The sequence below is a fragment of the Lycorma delicatula genome, chromosome 9 (genome assembly GCF_047948215.1).
Source record: "Lycorma delicatula isolate Av1 chromosome 9, ASM4794821v1, whole genome shotgun sequence".
Taxonomy (NCBI): domain Eukaryota; kingdom Metazoa; phylum Arthropoda; class Insecta; order Hemiptera; family Fulgoridae; genus Lycorma; species Lycorma delicatula.
Genome location: NC_134463.1, coordinates 88,419,042 through 88,445,124, shown reverse-complemented (window position 1 = coordinate 88,445,124; position 26,083 = coordinate 88,419,042). Strand labels below are relative to the sequence as shown.

At 31.1% G+C, this 26,083-nt stretch overlaps 1 protein-coding gene across 1 annotated transcript in view; it reads left to right on the top strand.

Moving 5' to 3' along the window:
- Positions 1-1,937: 1,937 nt before the first annotated feature.
- LOC142330705 (cytochrome P450 4C1-like) overlaps positions 1,938-26,083 on the top strand; it is a 39,663-nt gene continuing 15,517 nt past the window's right edge. The window contains exons 1-8 of the mRNA XM_075376151.1: positions 1,938-2,109; positions 5,308-5,414; positions 9,342-9,429; positions 10,718-10,903; positions 14,070-14,145; positions 17,092-17,218; positions 17,742-17,746; positions 21,487-21,608. Coding sequence (XP_075232266.1) covers positions 1,938-2,109; positions 5,308-5,414; positions 9,342-9,429; positions 10,718-10,903; positions 14,070-14,145; positions 17,092-17,218; positions 17,742-17,746; positions 21,487-21,608 — 883 coding nt within the window. The remainder of the gene's footprint in view (positions 2,110-5,307; positions 5,415-9,341; positions 9,430-10,717; positions 10,904-14,069; positions 14,146-17,091; positions 17,219-17,741; positions 17,747-21,486; positions 21,609-26,083) is intronic.

The window sequence follows — 26,083 nt, the reverse complement described above, 5'->3', positions numbered from 1 at the left end:
AATTTAATACTAAAAATATTTTTAAATGTTATAATAAAAATAAAACAGAATTTATTACTTAAAAAATTATTATTCAAAAAATTCACACATTAGAAATCTGGAAACCAATTGAAAACAATATGACAGAATGTAAATCCATAAGAAAAATAACAAAAATTTTAAACGGTAAAATTTATGTAAAACAAATAAAAATTGCTAGATAAAAGTAAATGCGATAATAAAATGTAATGTTAACTAAATGAAAGTAGTTAACATTTTTTGCAATAAAAGTTATTAAAATTTAAATATAATTGTAACAAGAGATAAATATTAAAATTAGAAAACACGGCTACAAAGAAAAAAAAATGGCTCTTTAATATAGGATAATTAAAGAATATGCGGGTTTACAGTATTCTTATATATATTTTACATTTAATCTATATTTTACATTTTTTAAACTTTATAAATTATTATTTTTTATTTATTTGTATAACTTTAAAATTTATTTATTTTTATATGTATATATATATATATATATATATATATATATATATACACGCACACAAGATATTTATATAGCCTACGAGACTCCTGGTAACGTAACGAATCCAACCCTGCATCATACATCTAAATCAGTTCAGCCATTGAGCTGATACAGTGGAACAAACACAGAAACATTACTCTTCTTTTTGAGCAGTTGTGTAAAAATCTAAAAAAAATAAATTCATTGTCTTCAAAATCAGTAGAGAGACATTACGGTAGATAGTTATTATAGTTTTTATTTTCCTTTAGTAAAACCTGTAAATGACTAGACATGAAATGGAAAACAAATGTCAGAGAGGTCTACTACCCGTATAAATTGCAGGGGATGGATTTTTGTCCTTTGCTGCTAAATTTTTCTTATAAAATGGCATTTTTATGAGAAATTGTACATTTTTCATTATGGAAATTCATAATTATTCATTGAATGAAAGATAAGTTTACATTCCAATCCTTCTAGATCAAAATCTTTGGATTTCTTTTCAAGATAATCTTTTATTTAGAGATGATGAAATATCTATTTATATGAAAAAATCTGCTTCATTGCAAGAGGAATTATATCTTTTGATTAGAAATTAGTTTAGGCTTTGAGAAAGTTCAATAATGTTTTCTCTTCAAAATATTTTACATTTATGCCAGTAAAATTAAGAATTTCAAAAGAAATTTAATAAAGAACTAATTTATCTTGCCTTACTTTAAGATGGCTGCACAGCAACAAAAGGTTGCCTATTTAGATCTAATTCTCTTAATAAGAACAAAATATTTGGTCGTGGGTTTTTCAACTAAAGACCTGATTTATTTGATTCTACTTATCTTGCAGTGAAATATTTTTCATCTTTGAGGAAAAAATTGTTGCCATAAGATTAGTGTCATTAAAATTGTTAATTCCTAGAAATTTTTCTTTCCTTTTTAGTTAAAAGAATGGAAATAATCTTTTTCAATATAAATATGCCATGAAGTAAAAAATCTATGCATTATAACTTTTATTTGTTTCTATTTTTGTTGAAATTCAAAAACTCATTAATGAAATATAGTATCAAATTTTTAAATTTAGTATGAAATCAAAATTTTAAAATAGATCAATTTCAGTGGATGAAGAAAATTAAGCCTGACTAAAATTTAAACCATGAACCTTTCAGATATGACGGGGAGATGCTACCACCCCACCATAGAGAAAGAAGTAAGGGAATATTTTATTTAAATATACACTGATTTTAATACTTGTATAATAAACATTTTTCATCATTGAGTAAAAAGTTTTATAAATTTTTAGTACTTTAGCGCCCAATTTTTGTTAGATTCTCATGAACATGGCGAACATAATTCTAATGAACACAGTTTAATCTTAAACTTAAGATAAATACTATGTAAAATGTAGAAACAATAACCAGAAAAATTATACTTTGTTGCAGATTAAAATGGGATTACTTTTTATGGCAGGAGGAATATTAGCAATCATAGTTTCAACAATATTAATATTTTTATTTTTCTGGAAACTCCATCATTTGAAGTTAGCTAGATCATTTCCAGGACCACCGGCATTGCCACTTATAGGGAATGCACTGATGTTTGCTGGTGTGGATCATAATGGTAAAATTTGAATAAAATATGAAATAATACTATTATTTAGCACAATTTTTTCTTATTTTTTTTTTTACTGATGAATTAATTCACCACAGAAACTTACAAAAAAAAAGCTTGTACATGGGAACATGAAAATGAAATTTGTAGTGTATGAAAAATGTTATGCCTGACCAGGATTCAAACCCAGGACCTCCAGATGAAAGGCCAAGATGCTACTATTCTGCCACAGAGATCAACATTATATACTTTATTTCTTAATTATTAAGTATTTTTAAATTACTTTATGTTTCTGTAAAAAGTCATAAATATAACTTTTTTAAACGTAGTAGTAGAATATAAGGTTACGGTCATGTTTATGAAGTATGTGTTTGTAAATCATGACTGCAACAGTTGTCCCCACTAAAAAATTTCTATAATACCAAATTAGCCCGCATAATAAATACTGAAAAATAAAAAAATAATAAAACATACTTTTTCATAAAAGCTGTAAAATCAACTTCAAAAAACTGCACTAACCTAAAAAAATACAATTTTTCAATTCTTCAAAAGTTCTGATTAAAAACAATCACAATCAATGTACTAATCTCTACTTTGGCATGTCTTAAAAAGTTTAAATTTAAAGAAGCATTGAAAAGTATATATATTTTTTTTTTTTTATGAATTAGTGCAGTTTTTTAAATAAGTTTTTCACTTTAGAAAAAAGTTATTTTATTTACCTATTTTCATTTATTTTAAATTTGACAGCCCTTCAAAAATGTGAAAACTGTTCATAAGAAACAAAAAGATGACAAAACTAGCTCTTTAGAAAAATAAAAAAACGAATCCAGGAATAAATATTTTTTACCATAAATTTTCAACAGACTTTTATGGAAAAATTATGGAAAATTATTTGTGAATACACAGGATGATATTAATCTATACATCATTACATAGTAATATCACAAAACTAAGCAACAACGGCAAAGAAGAAAAAATATTTTTTTTTCTGTATTGATTATTTAATTTTTCATAACAAAAATACTCTACTTAAGATCTAATCTGGAAAAAACTTATAACAAAACCACCAGAGAGGGAAAACAATACAGGTCAAATTACTATTCACACACTTTTCCCAGTGGTGTTTCCACTTCACGAAGCTGTCCTCTCTCTCTTTCTGTTTAGCCTCCAGAACCATCGTAAGTTATTACTTCAGAGGACGAAGTATGTACAGGTATGAATGAAGTATATAGTCGTGTACAGTTTCAGGTCAACCATTCCTGAGATGTGTGATTAATTGAAACCCAACCACCAAAGAACACCTGTATTCATGATATCGTATTCAAATATGAATAAAAGTAACTGCCTTTACTAGGATTTGAAATTAGAACTATCGACTTTGAAATCAGCTTTTTTGCGATGACGAGCTAAACACTAGACCAGCCAGGTGGGCTTGTGAAGCTGTCCTGGATAGCTTCATTTGAAGTAGGCTTTAAGGTCCGTGACAAATTTTCTTTAATGTCATCAGTAGTCTCAAAACGGTGTCCATTCATCACAGATTTTAATTAAGCAAATAAGACAAAATCGCAAGGAGACAGGACTGGTGAGTAGGGAGGCTGAGGGAGGACAGTCATCTGAGTTTTGGCACAAAACTGATGAATGGACAAAGCCGAGTGTGTGGGTGCATCGCCGTGGTGAAGGAACCATTAGTTGTCTCGCCACAACTCTGGTCTCTTTTTGCAGAGTTTTCACGTAACCGTTGTAAAACGCCTTGATAGTAGGCTCGGTTCACTGCACAATTTCATTAAAATCGAAAAAAAAACAGAGAAAATCACTTTGGTATCACTGATGTGCTTTCTTGAGGCGTGGAGATCATTTGCCGATCCATTGTGATGATTGAACTTTCGTCTCGACATTGTATCCGTAAACCCAGCTTCCGTCTACCATTATGATCCTTTGCACGATTGTTTCATCGTCATCCGCTTGTTCAAGACGTTGCCGACAAATATCTACTCGTTGTTCTTTTTTCTGTTCGGTCAACGAACGAAGAATAAAGTTCGCTGCAACTCGATGCATGTTCATTTTTTCAATCAAAATGTCACGGCATGATCCAACCGAGATGGTAGTCTCTTCTGCACGTTCTCTGACAGTCAATCGGCGATTTGAATGCACCATATCGTTGATTATCATCAGTTGAAGTCGAAGGCTTTCCTGGTCGAGGGTCACCTTCAATCAACCCTTTTAAATTGTGAAAACCATTCGTACCGTTGCATACGACCCAGAGCAACATCTCCGTAAGCTTGTTTCAAAAGTTGAAACGTTTCTGTAAAGCTTTTTTCCCCAGTTTCATAAAAAAAATTACGTTGTATCGTTGCTCCCGAAATTAGGTCACTACAAAAATCGCTACTAACACGAAAATTAAACGAGATGTCAACAATCCAAGAACGTGTGGTTACAGAGGAGGTTATGCGGAACACAATGCTACCAATTGCACGTCACTAAATATCTCCGTTGCACATAATTAAAAATGTTCGGTTATTTTCTGAACAGACCTCGTACACTTTCAGATCTTTGGTAACCATTACTTATTTCCCTGCACATAATGGTGTCATAGGTGATATTATCAAATTCTAGTAATTTTTAAATAACATCATATTTTTAATTTCTACGGACTTCCTTTCTAACCGCCTTCAGTAAAAAATCAAAATAATCTATGATGAGGTTTTTCTTAAGATTAGGTACTTATTTTTTTATTGAAAAACTTAACAAGATTTATAAGGACTGTAAAGAAACACACACAAAAAGTTTAGAATATTTTTACAGATCAGTGTATATTATATTAGAAAAAATTTGAAAGAAATATTACGAAAATTTGACTTCTTATTATGTTACTTCATTCCTAACAATTTTTTTCTCTAAATTTACAATTTTAAGAATTATAATCTAGTGCCTTACAATAATTTTTTTTTCAAAATCTGCAACTTCTGAAGTTCTGAACATTTATGAATGTTTCTTAAAATAAGAAAAAAAATTCAAAAAATAATGTATTACATTTGGAAATTGCATGTGTTACATGGTTGCAAAGTGGCCGACTTATGAATAGAAAAAAAAATCTTTTGTTATATTAAATATATTACATTAGAAATATAAATTTAATTTAGCTAATATAGTTCACATCTATAAAATTTGAAATTAATGTTAATAATCAATATTGTCATATTTACTTAGAAATGATACAAGTTATTAGTCGCTTACAAACAAAACTTGGTAGTCCAGCAAGGATTTGGTTTGGACCACACCTGGTAATTAGTATTGCTGACCCACAGAATATGGAGGCAAGTATTATCACTTATAGTATAAGTGTATAGTAAATATTATATTAGTAAATAGTAATATAGTATAATTAATATATAGTATATATATAGTAAATATTAATATTAGTAAATTAAGTATTAGTATTAATCGAGTATTAGTAAATAATATTAAAATGTTTTTTGAACAGTAATAAAAATAAATTTAATAAAATTAAAAAGTGTTTTCAAGTCATATTGTTGATATGCAAATACTAGAAAAAAAATTATAATTATCTACCCATCAAATAAAATATTATAGCAGGCACCCCGCCGCTATAACAATAACAATATACACAGCAATACAATTGCCATTGCTGTGCACATAGGCTGACAACTGCTGGCTTACCGCGCTATTAACAATCCTGAAAATATCTTATTCTAACATAATTGCTGCTTTTTAAACAACATTTGCTGTTTTTGCAATTTATTAATGTAATTATTATTACTAATTATAATTATTAACAAATAGCTTATTACCGTTACTTTAATCTAATTACCTTACATGTATGAGACATCAGTCAGCTTTCTTCAAAACCACTTAATGATTCCTCTTTTCTAGACGTAAAATGTCACTATCACTACGTCTAATTATAAAGGATTCCAAAGCATTGTCTATTAAAGGCTCTCGCGATAGATATTCATTTTCGATGTCTATCACGTGAATACATTTCAGTATTCAGTCTCATGGTCCCGTTAAATTGGTTTGTTCCTCAAACAGACTTTTCACTCTTTCAATATTTAAGTCCGGATTTCGATTGCGAATGCATTATTTTACTTCTGACCATATCGTTTCTATTGGGTTTCTATCTGGATGATATGGAGACAGACGTAATTAATACATTACGGCCTTCTTTTTCTAACATGTCATCCAAAAGGTAGGGCCCGAATCTTTGCTAGTGACTTTATTATTTCATATAATTGCGATTTACGGAAGCTCTCACAAAATCCCATTCCTTTTTGTTTAAGCCAAGATATCATTTCATTCTTGGTGCTGTTAGATTTCGGTGCCTTTTCAGTAAAAACGTTGTAGTAAGAGGTATTATCAATTACGAGAACACTTTTTGATTCTTTAGGAAGGTTAGATAATAATTTTTCACCGATCCATTCCATATAATTAATCGTGTTCATTTGGTTGTATTCTCTTGAACTGTGACTAGCCTGCCACATAGTGAGAACATTAGGAACAAATCCTCTTTCTTCTCCGGCATGGATAACCGCTCTCCCTTAGAGATCGGTTGTCGAAGGATTTTTCCAGAGCGGTCTCCCCAGGACTTGCCAGAAACATCATTACTAAGGACGAAAGTTTCATCCGTGTAAAAAAATGTTACGGCTGAATTCTCTGTAATATTTTATGGCCTGCAAATACTTTACCCTTCTATCCCGTATATCACTCCTTTTTACCAACACAGAAGATTACCTTGGGTCTTTCGCCACTTAAAACGGAGATTTTTTAATATAATTCGAATACACTTTTGACTACCGTTAAAGTCAATCCTGTCTTTTAGTGCTGCGCGCAATAACTCGGCTGTTGGAAGACAATTTTTTGTTATGTGAAAGTTATACATCGATCTCCGAACAATATATTTATCAAAATCGTCCAGTCCAGTTATTGGTCTTGATTTTTCCCTGCGCTTGTTAGGGGGAACGACTGAGAAAAGGTATTATGAAACATTTAATTGTCCGAACTCGTAGAAGCGGAATTTGAAACTGTCATGTTTTCAAATTCATTTTTAATTTTCGTAATCAATCGGGTCGCAACGCCAGCGGCTTCAGCAGCTCTATCTTGAGCTTTTGTTAGAGGGATCATTGGGGCATTTGTTGACGCCTTTTTCTTTCATAAAGTTATATTCTCTTCAAACGATTTCCATACTCTGACTATGAAGCACTTTCCTCAAGTTTTGATACAAAATGAACGTCCTCCATGATTATTTGAAGATAACAAATACCGTAATTTAATTTCAAAGAATACACAGGTTTAAACTAAACACTCGCGACAGACACCAAATTTAACACATTCACTATATATTTAAACAAAACAAGAACATGAAATTATTGCACAAGTGTGCACAAGACTGAACTCAAATAATACGTAAAATTTTCCATGCGTAAGATGATCTCATTTTATTGTTTTGAAATGTATACTAATTAGGATATGATTAGCTACGTACAGTAGTCGTTCGTAAAAATAAAGTATTTATTACTCCTATTTATAAGTAGTATTTTTAAATAAATAAAAGATAATATAAGCTGTGACAACTCTGACAATGTACTGCATACTATGTAAATATACAGAGCTGTACGATATGTGTTCGTAAAGGAATGATTATTTGTACACCCGCCTATCTCTCTCGCACGCAATATGCACAGCTATACGCCGCCCGCTACATTTTAGTGATAATTTCCCATTTGGTATTTACATAATAATTTTGTTTGTAATGTAATCCGATATTTACATCATATAGTTACAGTAAACTTTTACCGAATATTAATTTCTGTTACCAGTAATCTACAATAAATTACAGAAAAAACAAAAAATTACAAGATTTAGAATGTTATAAAGCACAGTTATGAATTAAAAGCTTTGATTTAATTTAATCATAATTTTTAAAAAAGAATCCTACATGATTACAGGAACAAATATCAACACTTATTTTTTTATACTAATGGTTATTAGTATAAAATAAATATTTTCTAAAAAGAGTACATCACATACCTAAAAATTTGATCATCTTGAGGTGGTTGGTAATTCCTTTGATTTTATGGGATTAATTCTTATGGTGAATAAGAATGAAAAGAGTTAATACATCATTTAGAAAACCAGTTCCTGTCGATCATTTAACTTTTTCATCGGGTGCTACTTCTGTTTTAGCTGACTATTATTCATATTTTTGGTTAAAGACATCGGTTAATATTTTGTAAATGATTTACAATTGTGATGTTTTATAAATATAAAATTTTTGAATTTAATCTTAGTAATAAATTTTTGTTATTAATATAATTACACACTGAACTTGATATTTACACCGATATATTCAATTGTAGTGTGTATATACATTGGTGTATTTTCATCCATTCATCTGGTAGATGAAATAGATGAAAATACACCAGACCCTTGATAATAGCTGAATCTCAGTCTAGCTGATTTACAATCCGGCATGTAACTGTTAGTCAAATTTACAATGATGTAATAAAAATTTAGTTCATCAGTATCTTGTGAGTGCGACAAGCTACAATTTTTCAACCCTTAATAACTATACTACAGTAAAATGTATTAATCTATTCACTTATAACCATTTCACTGAAATTATAAACAACATAAATAAATTCATAAAACTTTATTTAAAAAATATTATGCATGCAATCTATCTCATTTAAAAAATTAAAAAATGATTCTAAATATTTATAACGATATGAAAAAAGTTTAGAAATCAACCATTGGCTGTTGAAAAATCAAAAAGAGAGAAATAAGTTGGGAGAGGGATAGGGCTAGTGTATCATTTACAAAATATTGTGTGCAATTTGTTTCATTTGCTACAAAAATATTTAAACCTATTATATTTACACACTGGAATCTGTAATGTCAGTATACAATTTCAAAGAGATGTAATAGCATCAATATTTTCATTAATGTCATTTCTGACAATCACTCACAGATGTATATTGGCATACATAAGTGTATTTAGTCAGAACTAAAAGTTAGTCAACTGCAATCAAGCCGACTCTCTATTCTCACTTCTAGTGATGTTATAGATTACATTTGACCCTAATGGGTAGATTTAAAGTAGAACTGGTAATATCATTTCGACAGTTTGCTCCCAACTTAACAAAGAGCAGTTTGTTTGGATAGAAATCTAGTTTCACAGATTTTGTTATTATTAACAATTAAAAAGAAACTGTCATTTTTTTCAGATCATAATGAAAAGTTCTGAGAATTTAAATAAAAGTATACATCATAGGTATTTCAGAGATTTTATGAATGGAGTTTTCCTAGCAAAAGGTAAGTTATATAGTTGTAAATTATTAAGTTTGTATCAGATTACTTTATTTAAAACATAATTTTACATAATAAGGAAAGTAGAAACCAAATAAAAAGTATTTACAGATTAAAAAACTATTACTAACAAATATTCTTTTGATTTATAAGTTTGACAAAAAACTTTTGTAAATGAGATTTTTAATGAAATATTACCAATATATGACACACGCAGCATGAAAAACAATTTTTAAATGCATTTAACAAAAAATAAAACCGAAGGACCAAATATTTTTGTAATTTTTCATTAAATTTATTATTATAACCACAACAATTGATCATCTGCACAAACTACCTGCAATAAAAAAAAAATCATTTCCTTACACAGATCTCTTCACACCACCTTATTTTTCATAGAACATCCACCTTTATTTTTCTTGGCTTGTTTTATTTCCTAGTTCTACTCAGATGCAAATGTAGACATTCATTCACTAGGTACTCTCCTCAGGATCACTTTTGTTGATTTGCAAATGGGAAAATTGTTTAGAAAAAAAATTGATTTAAAACATTTATTTTCTGTATCTAGAACATCTTTTTTAAGATAATTTTATGGTTTTTTTTAACAGGAGTAGCACTGTTGTTAATGGCATGCACCCTAAAATGGTTAGGAAGTTCCTATGTGATTGAATAGTAGGTTTGATCTGCTTGATCTCAAATATATGAGAGATCCTCTCACATATTTTATGAAGTAAATTATTTATCTTGATCCATTAAAGCACTAATTTTCACTGGAATTTTAAATTTGTGCCCCAAGACATAACCCAAGGCATAAGCAGTGAGGAAAATTTGTTTGTTTACTAACTGCACATTTTGTAAAACTGAAGATGACTTGATGTTTATTTACAGGAACAGACTGCAGCACAAACGATGGAAAAATTTAATCAATTCCTCCAAACCAGAACATTCCTACCTCAAAAATTATTCTTGCAGACAAGTGGCTTCATTACTTTGATACACTCATCTTTTTTGTACAATTTAATTACAGGAAAATTAGTGATCTATATAATATAAGTTTTGTTACTTTCAATAACTTATTTTATGATTAATCAAAACAAACAAGATGACTGTCAAGTGGGAGTATTAGAAATTTATGAAATTTGTAACAACTGCAAAATTAACAGATTGAAACCCAGGATTTTCTTGTTTAAGGCAGAAAAACACACCTTCTTGTTGAACAATAACATTATTAATTTATACACTTGTTACTGTTAGTAAATTATACACTTATTAAAGAAGTTATTCATTTTTATAGATGAGAGATGGAAAAAACTACGTAAACTGATGAATTCAATGTTTCATACAAGTTCCATGGAAGAGCATGTACAAATTTTCTATGCCCAAAGTAAGATAATGTGTGATATTTTAGAAGAAAAAGTCGGTAAAGGAGTATTTGATATTAGAGACACTTTAAATGACTGCATCCTTGATATCATCTGTCGTAAGTTTTGCATATAATTAATCTTAATTAGTTTTTCATTTAATAAAAATGAAACATTTACTTTAAAGGGGTTTATTTGACAGGCTCTTATATATCATATGCAGATTTGTAATCAGTATTTTATTTAAATAAAAGGGGAAGATATATGCAAGCCATTAATCTCTTTCTGTGAATAACTGTTTAGAGAAATTGAAAGTTCAATTTAACTGCAAAACAGTTATTTTTAATAGTGTTCAACAGATACTTGTTTCTAGTAAATCAATCTAACAGAATTACACCATTAATTTGTTAATGTAATGATTCAGTTAAATTGAGGACTACCTTTATTTTTTTGTTTAATTTTATAAAAAGTACTTATTAGCAAATAAAAGAAAGGACATGAGAATTTAAAAAAAGAATCATTAAACTATTTGTTAATACCAGATTCCAGAAAACAGTTTAATTGTTATTTGTTAGTTAAACAATAGAAATAGTTAACATTTTCCTTATTTTTATATGCACTATAAAAAAACTCCAATGTTAGGCTATAAAAAAAAAACAATTTCAAAGGTCAAAGGTATCTGCTGAATTACACTATTCTACTATTCATTTTTTTATTATATATATATATTTTTTTATTATTTTTTTAACACACATGAGCTTCTGTTAGGAAAAAGCTTTAAATGAGAATGAATATTAATAACTTTCAGATAGAATGTGTGACTATGTAATCTATGTAACGTACATGTTTAGTCATTAACCCATAATTTGATTTATTGAATGCAATTATCATTACTTGCTAAACAAAGTTGTTTTAGCTGTAATGAGATGATCTTAGCCAAGAGTTATGTGGTAAGTAGCCATATCCTTTGCCTTCAAAAATAAACATTATTAGTTAATGGCAGATCATTAACCAAATAAAAACATATACACAAAAGAATTACATTCTAACTAGAAACCATTTGTCTAGGCCTTAGGCTTACTTTAAATACTCCTGCTTTTTTTCTTTTTTTTAATAATTGATCTTACATTTTCACATTCATGAACCAAAACTATACATATTAATTGTAATTAACAAAATAATAAACTTTGAGATTACTATCAGTTTATACATTTTAAGGATTACAGAAATCTTTTGATAAACTCATCCTGTATGCTTATTATTCAATAATTACATTTATATGCGTTTATATAAAATAACTCAACCACAGTTAAATCATCATGTTCAATGTTTGTATTCATAAATAAAGAGCTTGTCAATAATGTGTAAGAACTGTGGTGAAACCCCAAAATATTTAGTTATTTATCAAAAAAAGGTTTTCTAGAAAATATTTTTCTTGTATTTCTTTAACAGTAATAAGTCATTTCACCAATATACCTATTCAACCTCAATGTTAACCTTTTCAACCTTATCTATTTGTTTCAATGTTACTGTAAGTTCTGTAGCTGGGGAGTAGAGGGTCTCTGCCTTGTTCACCACAACAATGAGCCTCTTTGTTAAAAAAAAAAGCTATATTACTTTGTCCCAAATCCATTTCTCTAAGTTAGATTCTAAGACAATTTATTTTTCAATAACTTTAAGTTAGAAATTCTTATAAAGATGTTAGAACTCTGACCTCTGAACATATTATTAATCTGATTATTTACCATCTTCCTCTTTACTTAATAAATGAATATGCCTACTATATTATATAATTATTGACTATTAATAAAACAACTAATTTTTAATATACAATCCTTTAAAATCCTAATAATCAAAGCATACCATTGAACAAGTAATAGTTGAAATTATATGAAAAATACTCAAAAGATACCCTTATTACTTATTTATGAAAACAGCTAATCTCCATAATGTACAGAAAGCTTATTAAAACCAAAAACTTCAGTCATGAATAATTAAGGAGTCATGATGTAGATAATATGTGGTAATAGAAATTACAATTAAACTAATCAATCTATAAACATTCTCACTCTATGAATTAAATAAGATAAAGTACTGCTGTCAAATTACTAGAGTAACAATAATTTTAGTGTTCAATTAATTAATTTCGATTTCCATAGTGGAGTGGTAGCATCTCGGACTTTCTTCTGGAGGTCCTGGGTTCAAATTCTGGACAAGCATGGCGTTTTTCATATGCTACAAAATTTCCATTTAAATTCTCATACAAAGGTTCCAGCTTCTACGGTGAATTAATCATTCATAAAAAAAGATTATAGGAAATAAAAAAGAGCTATAGTAAATAATTATGAAATAAGTATTAAAACTATAAAATGGTCAACCATTTGTTCAAATCCTAGTAAAGGCGGTTAATTTTATATGGATTTGAATACTAGATCGTGAATACCGGTGTTCTTTGGTGGTTGGGTTTCAATTAACCACACATCTCAGGAATGTATAACCTGAAACTGTACAAGACACTTCGTTTACATTCATACATATCATCCTTATTTATCCTCTGAAGTAATAACTTATGGTGGTTCCGGAGGCTAAACAGAAAAAGAAAGATATGGTCAACCATTTATAAAAAAATAATTTTTTTCAAGTCTAAAACTAAATGGTGAAATTGATTAAAAAAATTGTTATGAATAATTGGAATAAAGAAAAAAAATAAATATTTGAAAAAAATGTTTTTATAAAGAAAAAAGTAACGATATTGTAATGAAGAATTTCTTTAAAATAGAAATCCACTTCTTGGAACTAACAGAATATGCAGCTTGCACAACGATCAACATTTCTGGTGTTAGCACTTTCAGTCGACCAGTTTTGGCTGCATCTGCCACATTCCCTGTATCTTAGAAGTATAGCTGCTTGATGGAGAACTTGTTTGGTGCATCCACACCATACTTTTCTGTGAAGGCATTCTGGGTCTGGGCATAACTGGCACATCTAATATGTTGGGAGACAATGAATATTCCCTGCTGCATTGTATAACCCATTTTTTCTCAATTAAACTTTCAACAAAAGAAGGAAACATTCTTCCATAACGTTGTGTCACTTTGTGAACACTGTAGTATTTTTACATGTGTGGCATTTAATTTGACCACTCAAAGAAATAAACTCCTCCCTTATACAAGATTTAATTTATTCTTTCCCTTAAAATTTTAGGTAATTTAAAAAAATTTAAATCAATTAAATGTACACGACAATTTTATATATTATAACATTTATACAATTTTTTATTTCCAGAAACTGCAATGAGAATACCAATGAACATTCAGCTCAATAAAGATTTAAATGTTACTTTTAACAATGATGTTAGCCAGTAAGTAATTTCTTTAATTAGTGTTTTTAAATCTGTAATCTATTTTAAAATAGTGTACTGCAATCAAATTTTTTAAATGTTTAAAGTTGTAAATGTAGTAAATGAGGTAGCAGGAAAATATTATGAAAAAAATGCTAATTACTGCATGCATTCATATTCCACATTTTTTATTACTATCTGTTTAATTTTTACCTTCTCCTTATGTCTACTTAAATATTCAAAATTATTAAATTTAATTAGCATATCGTGAAGTATAATAGCACTTTTGAATTCATAAACATTATTTACATTAATAATGTTAAACAAATGCATACATAGTTACATTATACTTACGTTATTAACATATTAATTGCAATATAAAGATATGTAAGGTTTTATGGCACGTAATACTTGTTTAATAAAACTGTATTTTTGCATACATTACATTTATCAAAAGTTTTATTACCTTGTCCGTTTTTGTTCTGAAAGCCACTGCATCTGAATCAAGGCCTTCCAAATTACACAATTACAATCAAAAAATACAATGAGAAAAACATGTTTTAAAAAAGTAAATATAGAATATTTTACTTGATACGAATGACGCCTGTTTCAAGCTATGAAGCACGTTGGAAGCAATAACACAAAAAGTAGAACGCAATTGCGATGAGTGCGCCTAACGGTAAAATACTGAACACCACTCCAACGCTTGTTTGATTGAATACTACCTTTAATTAGAACATTAGCAAAAATAAAATAGTTACTTTTTTACTAAAGCAGAATGATCGCAGTTAAATAGCAAAAATAAAATAGTTACTTTTTTACTAAAGCAGAATGATCGCAGTTAAATATATATTATTTTATTCTATTGGAAATGCATCTAAAAGTTATTTTGGTCATATTCTTGGTATAAAAGATTATTTTTGGCATAACCTTTTTCACCAGCGCCAAGAAGATTATCGAAAAATATTAACAAAATAAAACATACGGATTCTTATTACCTTTCGTATATTCTGTTGTTTTATTTTTATTTTTATTTTTAGACCAAAAAACATATGTATGTTTGTGTGTCGCACTGCTTGGCCTTATATCTCAGGATTTAACAAACTGATTTTCTTCAAATTTCACTCAAATATTTTCTAAATATGGGGCACTGATCATTTTTTCCAAAATTTGTTAAGGGATGGGGATCCCGTGAATAGACCAATTTTGATTTTCTTCAGAAATTTTAAATAAAACTTTATTAAAGCAAATTTGTTACCTGCAATGTATATATAAATAATCCAAATTTTTTTTTTCTCAATAAATCAGTTTCCACCTCTTAGAATTGAGTTATATGTTTTTTTGTTATTTTGCTCAATCTCTTTTGGTTTTAAATATCTTTTGAAAGTACATATCTATATATATATATATATATATATATATATATAAATTAATGTTTGTCTGTATGTCTCTTATGCCTTCCTAAACCGTTCATCTGATAGCGATGAAACTTTGGGGAATGGTTGGACGCATGCCAGGTAAAGTTTCTGAATTAGTTTGGATCCACTAGGTGGCGCTGTGGATCGAGATATTTTGAAAAATTGTATTTATGGTCCGATTTGGCTCATATTCAGAATATGTGTTATTTACATGGAAAGAAATACCTCTGCAAAAAATGGACCTGCTAAATGGCGCTGGGGTTGAAATATTTGGAGAAAATTGCATTTATGATCGGATTTGGGTCATATTTAGAATATATATTAGTTACGTGAAAAGAAATATTTTTACAAAAAAATGACCCGCAAGGGGGCACTGGAGTTGAAATATTTGGAAAATTGTATTTATGGACCGATCTGGCTCATATTCAGAATACATATTAGTTATGCGAAAAAATAATTTTTGCAAAAACTATACCCGCTAGGTGGCACTGGTGTCGAGATATTTATGAAAGTAAGAAACAAATATACAAAGACTTTCTTCTTCTATAGATATAAAAGGCAATGTGTATGTGTCCTCTATAGACTAAAAAACTACTACACCGATTTACGCTACTGGTCCGATTTAAAAGGAAAGAGGGGAAATGGGGAAAAGAATAAAGAACACGGAAATAGGGAAAAAGAGAAGAAGGGAAAAGGTAAAAAGAGAAAAAAGTTGAAAGGGAAGAAGGGAAATAGGGAAAGAGATAAAGTGAAAGGTTAAATTTTATGAAGTTCCGTAATGTTAATCTTTTTAATGTTTTACCAAACTTTCAATTGTATTCATTTAATATATATATATATATATATATATATATATATATATATATATATATATATACATATATACCCAAATCTAGCAATAGCGAAGCATTTCTGGGTCTGCCAGTTTCTTATAAAAGTTCAAAAAGCTAAACATATAAAGCTATTAAAAATGTCTGCAATTCTTTTTAATAAATTATAGACCCTGGATATAAAATGCAAAAAGATTTTTTGAAGTTTCTTTTTGTTATTTTTTCCTTTATTAAAGAGAGTGCTAGATTCAGAGAAAATTTTACTTAAGCAAATTTGTTGAGTTTAACCTATATATGAATATTATTACAAAGATATTTCTTAAAATGTCTTCCTCACCTCTAAAAAATATTGACGCATGTTTGTGGTTCAACAAGGATATTAAGAGACTAACAAACATAAAAATTTCTAATAAATACAATTTATTACTCTAAAAATATATAAAATAAAATAATTTTTATTATTAATAGCTGGGAAATTGATGCAATAGTTTCCCAGCTTTTTTTATCTACTTTCCACAAAGAACTCTTAACAAAACTACACAAAATTTCAGTTTTCTAGCAATCTGGGTGATGAGAGTTTAGTGAATTAGTAAAAGCTTTCTCAATTTATACGAACAGAAAATATATAAAATGGATCAAACAAACTATAAAAGATATACTTATTTTTAAAATATTGAATGCAAACTCTTTTATAATGAAATTTGTTTTTTTTTTTGCAGTTTATCAGAAATTATTATGCAGAGAGTATCAAAAATATGGCTTTACCCAAATTTAATTTTTGATAGGACAAAACTTGGAAGAGAAAGAGATAAGTTAGTGAAAAAAATTCTGGATTTTATTAAATTGGTATGTACGTAATGGTGTAAATCATTTTTATTTTAAATTTAATGTTAACTATTTTTTGAAAAAAAGACATTGTTTATACATCTAAGTGAAATGTTATGAATTTAACATAGGAAACCTAAAGGGCTGTGTTAATTTCTTATTCTTTACCGATATAAGAATAAATTTTTAGTTATTACAATAAACAAAGCTGGTCAAATGGTTTAATAGTCAGTGTGTTGCCTTCTAGATCATTTGGTTTCAGGTTCAAGTCCCAGTAAGTCCAGTATTTTTTCAAATATTGTTTCATTCATTTCATCTTCTTCATTAGAATATGTACAATTGAGTACAGTACATTGAGGTAGTGTAAAAAAAAAATATATATATATATATATACTACATGTGAATGAGACATTATTATAATGCATAAAAATTGCATGAAAACTATAAAAATTCAGATAGTTATAATCTAAATTTTCAAAAATTAATAAAAAAAAATCACAACAGATCTTTTGATACTTTGACATGAACTTTTTTGCTTTTACAGTTTGGGTAAGCTTAATAGATAATAAGATAATTTTCTTCTCCAAATCATTTGAAATGCATAATAAAAAACTAAGATATAATTTAATTAACATAATGCAATTTCACTTAAATGATAACAAGGTTATCACTTAACCTAACTGGTTTAGAAGGTATATAATTGGTTTATATAACTTTAACTGGTTTATACAGAATGATTCAAAGAAACGGGAAATTTTTAAATTAAATAACGCTAATGAAATTTTTTTTTTAGAAAATGAATTTTATTTCATATAATTGTACAAATGTTGCCATTTTAGAATACATACATTTTAGTTTATATTTTAAAGATGACATCTTGCAGGTGACCTCCTCTTCTACGTAAACTCACGAAGTCTCTTCGTTAAATTGTTCATGGTTTGACGTAACATCTCAACTGGAATTTCCGCAATTGCTTCTCGGATCGTTGCCTTCAGTTCTTCCATTGTAGCAGGTCTACTGTGGAACACTTTGCTTTTAGGGTGAACTCCACAAAAATTAATCGCAAGCTGAGAGATCAGGCGATATGGAAGGCATCTAATGTCACCATTTCGTGAAATGACACGTTGTCCAAACAATCGGCGTACAGCTGCCATCGATATTCGTGCAGTATGTGACGTTGCTCCGTCTTGTTGAAACCAGGCTGTGTTAAGAATCAGTGAAAATTTCTTTTGTTGTTCCACAACAAAGGTTTCAAGCACGGCAACGTAACGAGCCGACGTCACTGTAATCGCAAGACCGTTGTCATCCTCAAAAAACATAAGGGCCTATAACACCGTAAGATGACATAGCACACCACACGGTCACTTTCTGGCTGTGCAACGGACGCTGGTATAGCTGCGTAGGATTTTCTTGTGCCCAGTATCTGAAATTTTGCTTGTTAACAAATCCACTGAGGTGGAAATGCGCTTCGTCTGCCATCCACAGTTCGTGAACAAACTCTTCGTTATCGTTTATCTTCTGAAGCATTACATTACAGAATTGTGCTCGCACAACTGCATCGTTAGGTTTCAGTTCCTGGACGATCTGCAACTTGTACGGATGGTATTGCAAGTCCTTCACTAACATTCTTCGAACACTTGAATATGCGATTGTAAATATGCTGAGAGACGACTGATTGACCGATGTGGACTTCGTGTAACAGCATCTTGTAAAGCTTGAACATTCTGTGGTGTACGGACGGTTCGCTCACGGCCTGGAGGTTTCCTTTTCATTGCCGAACCGGTTTCCTCAAAATTAGATATCCGTGTTTTAATTGCATGTTCTGATGGAACACGGTCGTGCCGCCCCAGATTAAAATGACGGCGAAATTCTCTACGCGCTCCCTCCACACTGTCATTGTTTTTGTAAAACGCTTTGATAGCAAATGCACGTTGCGCACCACTCCAAGGATCCATGACAACTAAATGGCAGGTTAGGTTAGAGAGGCTGGCGCCACTTATCAACTGGTAACAATCGCCCATGGCTACCAACACAACTTTCAAAATTTCCCGTTTCTTTGAATCACCTGTATATATATATAATAAACCAGCCATTCTAGGTGCTGTATCTCATACTTTCTTTCATGAACAAGAAACCTCTTTGTACTTTGTCATCTAAGAATGTACCTTAGGCTTTTATCAGGAGGGCACAGTCTGTCAAGTGCTAAAAAATGAATTTTTAAATGTGTGCACATGTGTGTGTGTGTGTGTGTGTGTGTGTGTGTGTGTGTGTTTGCATGCACACATATGTTTAATTTAATTGTTTATGTATTGTTATTTTTAAAACAAAATCTTTCTTAAAACCCAAGTGTATGACCATGAAGTGTGAGATGTTTCCCAATTTTATTTGTGATCAAATATCTTCTAATAACAATTAAAAATTTAACAAAGCTATAACTACTAAAAAGTAGACAAAACATAAAAAGGTAACACTTAACTGAGGTAAAACTTTAATCATTAAAAATAATACAAGACTACTCGTATTTATAAACCAGAATGTAGCAATAGTTGTGTAAGATAATATATGAAAGTAGAACTGCATTTCAGTGATTTATAAGATTAATTGTTTCATACATCTTTTCTTAAGTGTAGATGTCAACTGGTACCACTTTTCTTATAAATTTACCCTGTCTATAATACACATTCATTGATCCTGTGACAATAACATTATAGTTACCGAGATCCATCTAATAACTGTAATTCAATAACAATGATGTGACTTAAATTATCTTTTATTCAGGTTTTTTATAGTTGCCTAATTCTCAGCTAAATAACTTTATTTTTTTCTGATTAGAGGAAATGTATAAAATGCATTGTTTCTCAATATATGGGGTACATTAATTTGTTGCTTTACATTCATTATCTCTCAGTCTTTCTTATGTGACACATGTAAAACATATGAGATTCAGGTGGCACTAGTTAGAGTTGATTTCTTTAATGATGTTAATTACACAGCTAGTCTCTGAAGTGAACAGAGTTAACACATCTGTTGCAGAGCTGAACATCTCCTGGATTTCAATATGCCAATGTACAACAATATGTTTAGCTTTGAAAGAGAGCAAAAGGAAACCACATTACCTTTTATTTTCTTAATAAGTCTGGCATGAAATGCTTCTTTTTTTGAGAAAGGCAATGCCAGTTTCACAAGAGACTTGTATCTCATTTTCGATCACTTTCAATTAATGGTCATGATTCCTACTTGCATAAAATTTTATTTTACAATGAAAATAGGTATTTTTAAAATAATAAAAATTTGCATACTATTATTTTACTATAGAATAAAAGGAAATTTAAAAGATAAAAACTAAGAAAATAAGTACATCCTGACTCAAAGGGGAAGATCCTGCCATGTGACGATTCCAATTGCCACATCACCCCCTCTGTACCTAGCCCTGATGGGCTTTACCAGAAGTCATCTTCTGAACCCACAGACTGAATAACATGTCTCAGTTAACAGCTTGGCCTCCGTCAGGATGCCACCATTGTAAATGTCACGAATGACATTTCCATCTATCTAAGAATGTACTATCAATAAACATAAAACAAAACCAAAAACAAATTATTCAAATGAACAGAACTGAGTAGAAATAAAATATTTAAATTTTGTGCTATAGTCCTACCAATGAAATAAAATTAACAATATCATGAAATAACAGAACAAAAACTATGGAGCAGCCTATATTGACGACAAGAGAACGCTCAAGCAATCCCTAACCACCCAGATAAATTGAGCTTCCCATCCTACATGCCTTCCACAAATTCACTGAAGAACCATATATTTCATGACGCTCTCCGCAATTGACCATTCAGCCCGGCTTTTCCAGTTGTTAACATTTAAATCTAAAAGTAGACCCAATATCCCTGAGCTACCTCACTACCTCTAATCTTTCCTTTACCTCTAGTCTTTCATCATCATACCGATGAAATACATATAAATCATGAAAGGCATCATCTAATATGCCACACTACGGAGACAGACCCAAATCAGCCAGACCGAAACAGGCAAACCTATCACTAAAAGCACCATGGCCCAACAGAAACTGCTTTATATACTTGTTGGAAAACATCTAAGAGGCGCCCCGCAGACTCCTCACATCAAGGAAAAGACCATGGGAGTAACACACATCTGCCGTCGCATTCCACCTATTCTGCCACACACTTTTGATGGATTCTCAAAAGATTCAGAATCCATCATTCTCAATCTTTTTAATTCTAGCAGAAGTTAGTTGACCCAACTTATTTGTGAAATAGCGTTGTTGACACTCAAGCACAAGACATCAATAGGCTTTATTCCAGCAATCATGAGAAATTGTATGATAACCACCTGTCATCATTAACAACAAAAGGCGCTGGGCCCTCAACAAAATGTCCCAGTAAGTTTTAAATTTTAGCCTATCTGCTCAAACAGATGCGGGCATACAACATAATTGCCTCACACACCCTTATAGAGAATACTCATAATCTTAAAATTCAGAACCAAATCCGGATTAACTACATCAAAGAAGACACTACTGGCCTTCTTTGTGACATACATTAAATAAAACTTAAAACTAGAATTTTCATCAAGGAGCACCACCAAGGTAATTCTAAACCTGGACATATCGAATTCGATGAGCTGACATTGAAACACGGACCTGCTAAGTCACAGCCAAACGGCCCTTAAGCTACATCATTTTGGTTTTATCTGGGCTGAATACCATCTTATGTTGACGGCTCCACAGCTCAAGAATCCTACATGCCCAAGAGGCGTAGAGTTCAACCTCATTCCATGAACATCCTTCGAGCTGCAGCAGCCCGTCATTGGCGTAAGCGACAATGCGACAGCCACATCAAAAGTCAAACTCCATAACCCACAATAAGGGGCCCATCACACTGTCTTGGGGATAACCCTTAGACAGTGTCTTCTCCACTTCGTAGCCACCATCATAAAATAGAACGTCTCGATGCCCAAAGTAGCTATTCATTACATGCATTTAATTTTTGGTACTTTAATTGAAATAAAGCAGAAGGCTATCATGTTAAATGCCCCAGATATGACAAGGAAAATCTCCACAACATACCCAGAACTACTATTCTTGACAATGCTTAAACTTGTAAAATAGCATCTTCTGTTCCCTTACCAGGATGAAAGTCATACTGATCCTCCACCAATAACCGTTACGATGTCAACCTCATTAATAAAGAGATATAGTATCTTCTTGAAGACCTTACCAATAACTGGCAATAACGTAACAGGCTGATATGAAGAACTAACAGTGAGATCCTTGCCGCCACGCTTAAACAACAATTTAACTATTCCCTTCTAGAAGAATGTCCTTCTTTCGTTTACGTCCTAGCATTAGGTAAACAACTTCCTATGGGTCTTTGTTACCTTGTTCCTGAACAAAGGAACACTGAAATTCACGTTTGGCCTGCCTTACCTTGTGAATAGTAACAACATCTGAGCTCCTTATACCTCGAAGCCAAATCTGCTCGCGGCTTGGGATCACTCTCAGTTTGAGAGGATCTTCATAAATGGAGAACAGATGACTTCAGCTCAGTCAGTTCCCTCATCTACCCTCTCGCAACCTGAACTGCGAGGAATGGAATGCTCAGCGACATCAATGAAATCTGCTGATAACCTGCCAGGTCCTCAAGATCAAGGCCATCCAGACTCCTGTCCAAGACACAGAACCTGGCCGAAAAAATGTGACAAACCTCTGCCAATTGGCTTTCCTGTGCAAAAAACGCCCCTGCTGAACTGGGAAATTATACCTATAACCATTACTCAGGCCACCAGTGATCTCGAAGACAATAAATCGATGGTCGCTAGAGTAATCATTGACAATCTTCCAACCACAGACACATGTGGGAATGTATCTTCCAAACGTGACATTAATATTGATGTCAGCAAATTGCCTCCAACTGTCCACCATAACAGCGTATGATAGATGTTCACCAGAAACATTAAAAATCATGTCATGTTGGATGACTAAACCTTCAACTGCTTCACCACCCTGATCGGTATAATCACTTTGCCACATAAGAGATTTAGCATTAACATCGGTATCAATAAAAATACAACTATGCTCTGAAAACTGAATAATTTTCTCCCAGACCTCAAGATGACGCTTAGCAGGATCCTGATACTAGAAATAAGAACTTACAACACAGAGATGTAAATTCTGAATATCAACCCTAACCAAACAACATGTTTGTTAGAGAGTTGCTGCAAGAAGACACAACTTATTTCTCTTCTGTACAAAACAGCAGACATGCTGACAGAACCCCAATAAAATTGCTTCCATCCCGCAAAACCCGGCAGGTCACCAGATGTAAAATATGGGTGCTGCAACAAAACAACATCTAATTTACCAAATAAGGTCACTTCACCTAACTTCATTTGAACAATATAGGCACCCTGTACATTCAACTGGCTAAAACTAACCATCAAGAGAATTAAAATACATCTCGACAACTCTCAAATATGATCCACACTCCTTGCTATCAACAGAGTGCTTGTGATCTTTCCTCAACCTTTTAAAATTTATTCACAATGGAGGGTCAGCCTTTTTTGGACAGTCTTCGCGCTATCTCTCTTCTCACAGCAGTGGGCACAGATAACGTGCAGATCACAGAACTTAGCCCTGCGACAATCAACAACACCGCTGAACATTGACGTACTATTTAACTCTGCAAGAAGCAAAATCAATGAACAGCCTCCCTTCAGCAAAGAAGGTCTTTAACAAAGAAGGACCCACCTCTAACATCCAGTGGTAGCACCCTGGATTGCACTGTTTTAAATAAAAACTGACACTCTAACTTAAATTCAGCCTCGTCCAACGGGATATTCTACTCTCTAATGACATCACCTCATCCTCAACTAGACGCTGGTCAATATTGTAAACTATCATTTTCAGATGGCCTCTTTCTTTTTGAATTGGCTCTCATATCATTTTTCTCGATCTTTAGTAAATTCAGTATAATTTTAAATGTCTCCTTGTTATCAGCAACCACAACAAGCCCCTTCTTAGAATCTCTTATGCTTTGAATTCTGAGGTTCAACTTCTTTGATCGAAGAACGACTTGAAATTCGTGCCTCATCTCTTTACTAGTTTTAGTATGTCCCTCTTTCATATTAAAGAACAGGACCAATGGTTGCTTTTGAGACAAACTGGCCTCTCACTTGTCCTTGATAACATCTGCATACTATTACCATTGGGCCTTGGGAGGCTCAGTAACTGGCAAAGGAACAGTCTTCTTAACCACCACTTCCTTTATTTGGACTGACTTAGAAGCCAATGCCTCATTATATCCTTCTGCCATGCAGACATAAAAACTTTTCTTTCAATTGTAGGGTCAATTTTGATCTTACACTAGCTGAGGAACATGTGGGATTTTCCAGAAGCCCATCAGCTGCTCAAACTGCTCACTAAAAACCCTCATCAAAGGCACAGAGCCACCAGGTTTACCTTTTGATTTCAAAAAATCAGCCTCAATACTTTCCTTTACCTGGGATGGAAGTCCCTGTCTGACTTTCTTCATCACCAGAGGAGGCTGATGAATCATCAGTCCTTACCTCAGTGACCTCAACAGCCTTAACAAATTTGGACTTTGGTTGCTTCTTAGATTTATCTTCCAACATTACACTTGAAGAAATAAAAATCTAACAAAGCTCACTATCTACCTACTAACTCAAATAGTCAACTGTCCATAGTGAGGCATGAGCAATCAGAGGCTTATGATTTATAAGCCTCTGATTGCTCAGGAGGATTCCTGATTCAGGAGGATTCAGGAGGATTCAGTGAGTGACAGGAGGATTCTCCTGTCACTCACACCTCTTAGCTGCTGTTGGATCAGCTGTGCAAGAACTTGGCTGACTAAGCAAACACGCAATACCACAGATTACAGCACACACCTAAAGAGTATAAACAGACCAACAGTCATTGCCACTCCATCATGCACAACCTGAACCTGAACAAATAGCTTTGAAGGGCCGTCGTAAATTAAAAAAAAAACTTATTAAAATGTAAACTGCCTGATCTGTATAACTATTGAACTGTGAAAACAAGATTATTAAGTGAGTTAAAACTTTATTTAAATATAACAACAGACTCCACATGATGGCATTTATTAAAACACTTTCCTTTTTGGAAATAATTTATATCTATATTAAATAATTTATTGAAAAACATACAAAGTTTAAACTGTATAATGTTTCATAAATTGTAATAACGAAAAAAAAAGTCAGAAAGAAGACCATTTCATTATTTTAATCAGCAGAAAATAATAAAAAATGTTTTACTATACTTTTGTAAATAAACTACAAAAAATATAATAATCATGACTTCTATTCAATAATTATAAATATAAGACTTCTATTAAATAATCAATGAACTTTACTGTATTTTACTTAACAGTAAACGTTTTATACTTTTTTTCTGGTTTTATTTTTTACAGGTTATTGAAAAAAGAAAAAGATTAATAAAAGAAGAATCGAATAACAATGGAACCAGTGATGTCTATAACGGTATTGTAAAAAATTATGCAAAAATTCATGTAGAATATTATTAGAAATCCTTTAAAAATCATTTCTAAGACTAGATTACAGAATTTTCAAAAATTCCTCAATTTTTTCTTTTATTATTTGAAATTTAAAATTGTTGTAATATTTCTGAAACAATGCTTATCTGCTAGAGGGGCATCCACATATATATCCAAGTATACATGCTCCTGAAGAAGATTTTTATGTAAATAAGGAAGTATTGATTGTAACTTATTTTCTATTTTTCTAATTTACTTATATCTCATCTAAACAAATTACCCTAATAATAACAAGAAATTTACATATTTCTTTATTTTATATTTT